Source organism: Linderina pennispora (assembly GCF_002104995.1).
Source record: "Linderina pennispora strain ATCC 12442 chromosome Unknown DL89scaffold_169, whole genome shotgun sequence".
NCBI lineage: Eukaryota > Fungi > Kickxellomycota > Kickxellomycetes > Kickxellales > Kickxellaceae > Linderina > Linderina pennispora.
In genome coordinates, this window is record NW_024468417.1 from 21,825 (window position 1) to 22,852 (window position 1,028).

At 59.0% G+C, this 1,028-nt stretch overlaps 1 protein-coding gene across 1 annotated transcript; it reads left to right on the forward strand.

The window, feature by feature from the left end:
- Positions 1–433: 433 nt before the first annotated feature.
- Positions 434–1,016, forward strand: DL89DRAFT_298203 (NAD(P)-binding protein; the record flags this gene model as incomplete). The annotated part of the gene is made up of 2 exons (XM_040890780.1): positions 434–599; positions 655–1,016. Coding segments are annotated over 2 exons (528 nt in total), but the record flags the coding sequence as incomplete, so codon positions are not given.
- Between the last annotated feature and the right edge of the window lie 12 nt (positions 1,017–1,028).

Consider the following 1,028-nt stretch of genomic DNA (forward strand, 5'->3'; position numbering starts at 1 on the left):
AGCAGCAGATTCGATTAATAATCCTGCGGTGATGACGATAGAATCACCGGTGGACAGTGGAATTCCGGGCTTGGGAAGTGTCCATCACGGCCACTATTCGGGAGGATTGGGGGCTAGAAAGGCAGATTATTCGGCAGATCTCCGGGACAGGCGCTGCAAGGACCGAGTCGGTCCTGGGCTGCCCCACAGACCAGTTTCGGGATCACACTGCCTCCAGTGGCGTGTCTGCGTGGCACCGGGGCGTCGCTCGACCAGCGTCCGATTCGACCAGCGTCCGATTCGACCAGGACCAAATCAGCGGCAGCTCGTGTGTCAGTTGGTGCGAATGCGAGGAGCGCAGGGCTATAAATAGCTCTGCTGTGGAGTCGGCCATCTGCTCCTGTTTTCTCTCCAAACCCCCATTTTCCTCTACTTTTCCGCATACTCTTCAACCATGGCTGAAGCTTCGTCGTCCGCAACATACGTCCTGGTCACCGGTGGTGCCGGGTTCATCGGCTCGCACACTGTCCTGGAGCTGCTCAAGCAAGGCTACAAGTGTGTCGTGGTCGACAACCTCTGCAACAGCAGCGACATCCCTCTCCGGCGCGTTGAGGAGCTGGGTGGCCTGAAGGACAACTCAATCCCGTTCCACAAGTAGACCTGGGCGACCTCGAGGCTTGCGTGGCGTGTTCCGGCAGTACAAGTTCTCGAGCGTGATCCACTTTGCTGCGCTCAAGGCCGTGGGCGAGTCAGTGCGCAAGCCGCTCAACTACTACCGCAACAACATCACCGGCACGCTGAACCTGCTCGACGTGATGATCGAGTTTGACGTCAAGAACATTGTGTTCTCGTCGTCTGCTACCGTCTACAAGGCAGACCCAGAGGGCAAGCCGCTGCGCGAGGACAGCCCGCTGGGCTGCACGAACCCGTACGGTCGCACAAAGCTGTACATGGAGAGCATCATTCGCGATGTGACCGATGCTGAGCACGGGTGGAACGCCATCATGCTGCGGTACTTCAACCCGACGGGCGCGCACGTGTCGGGCCGT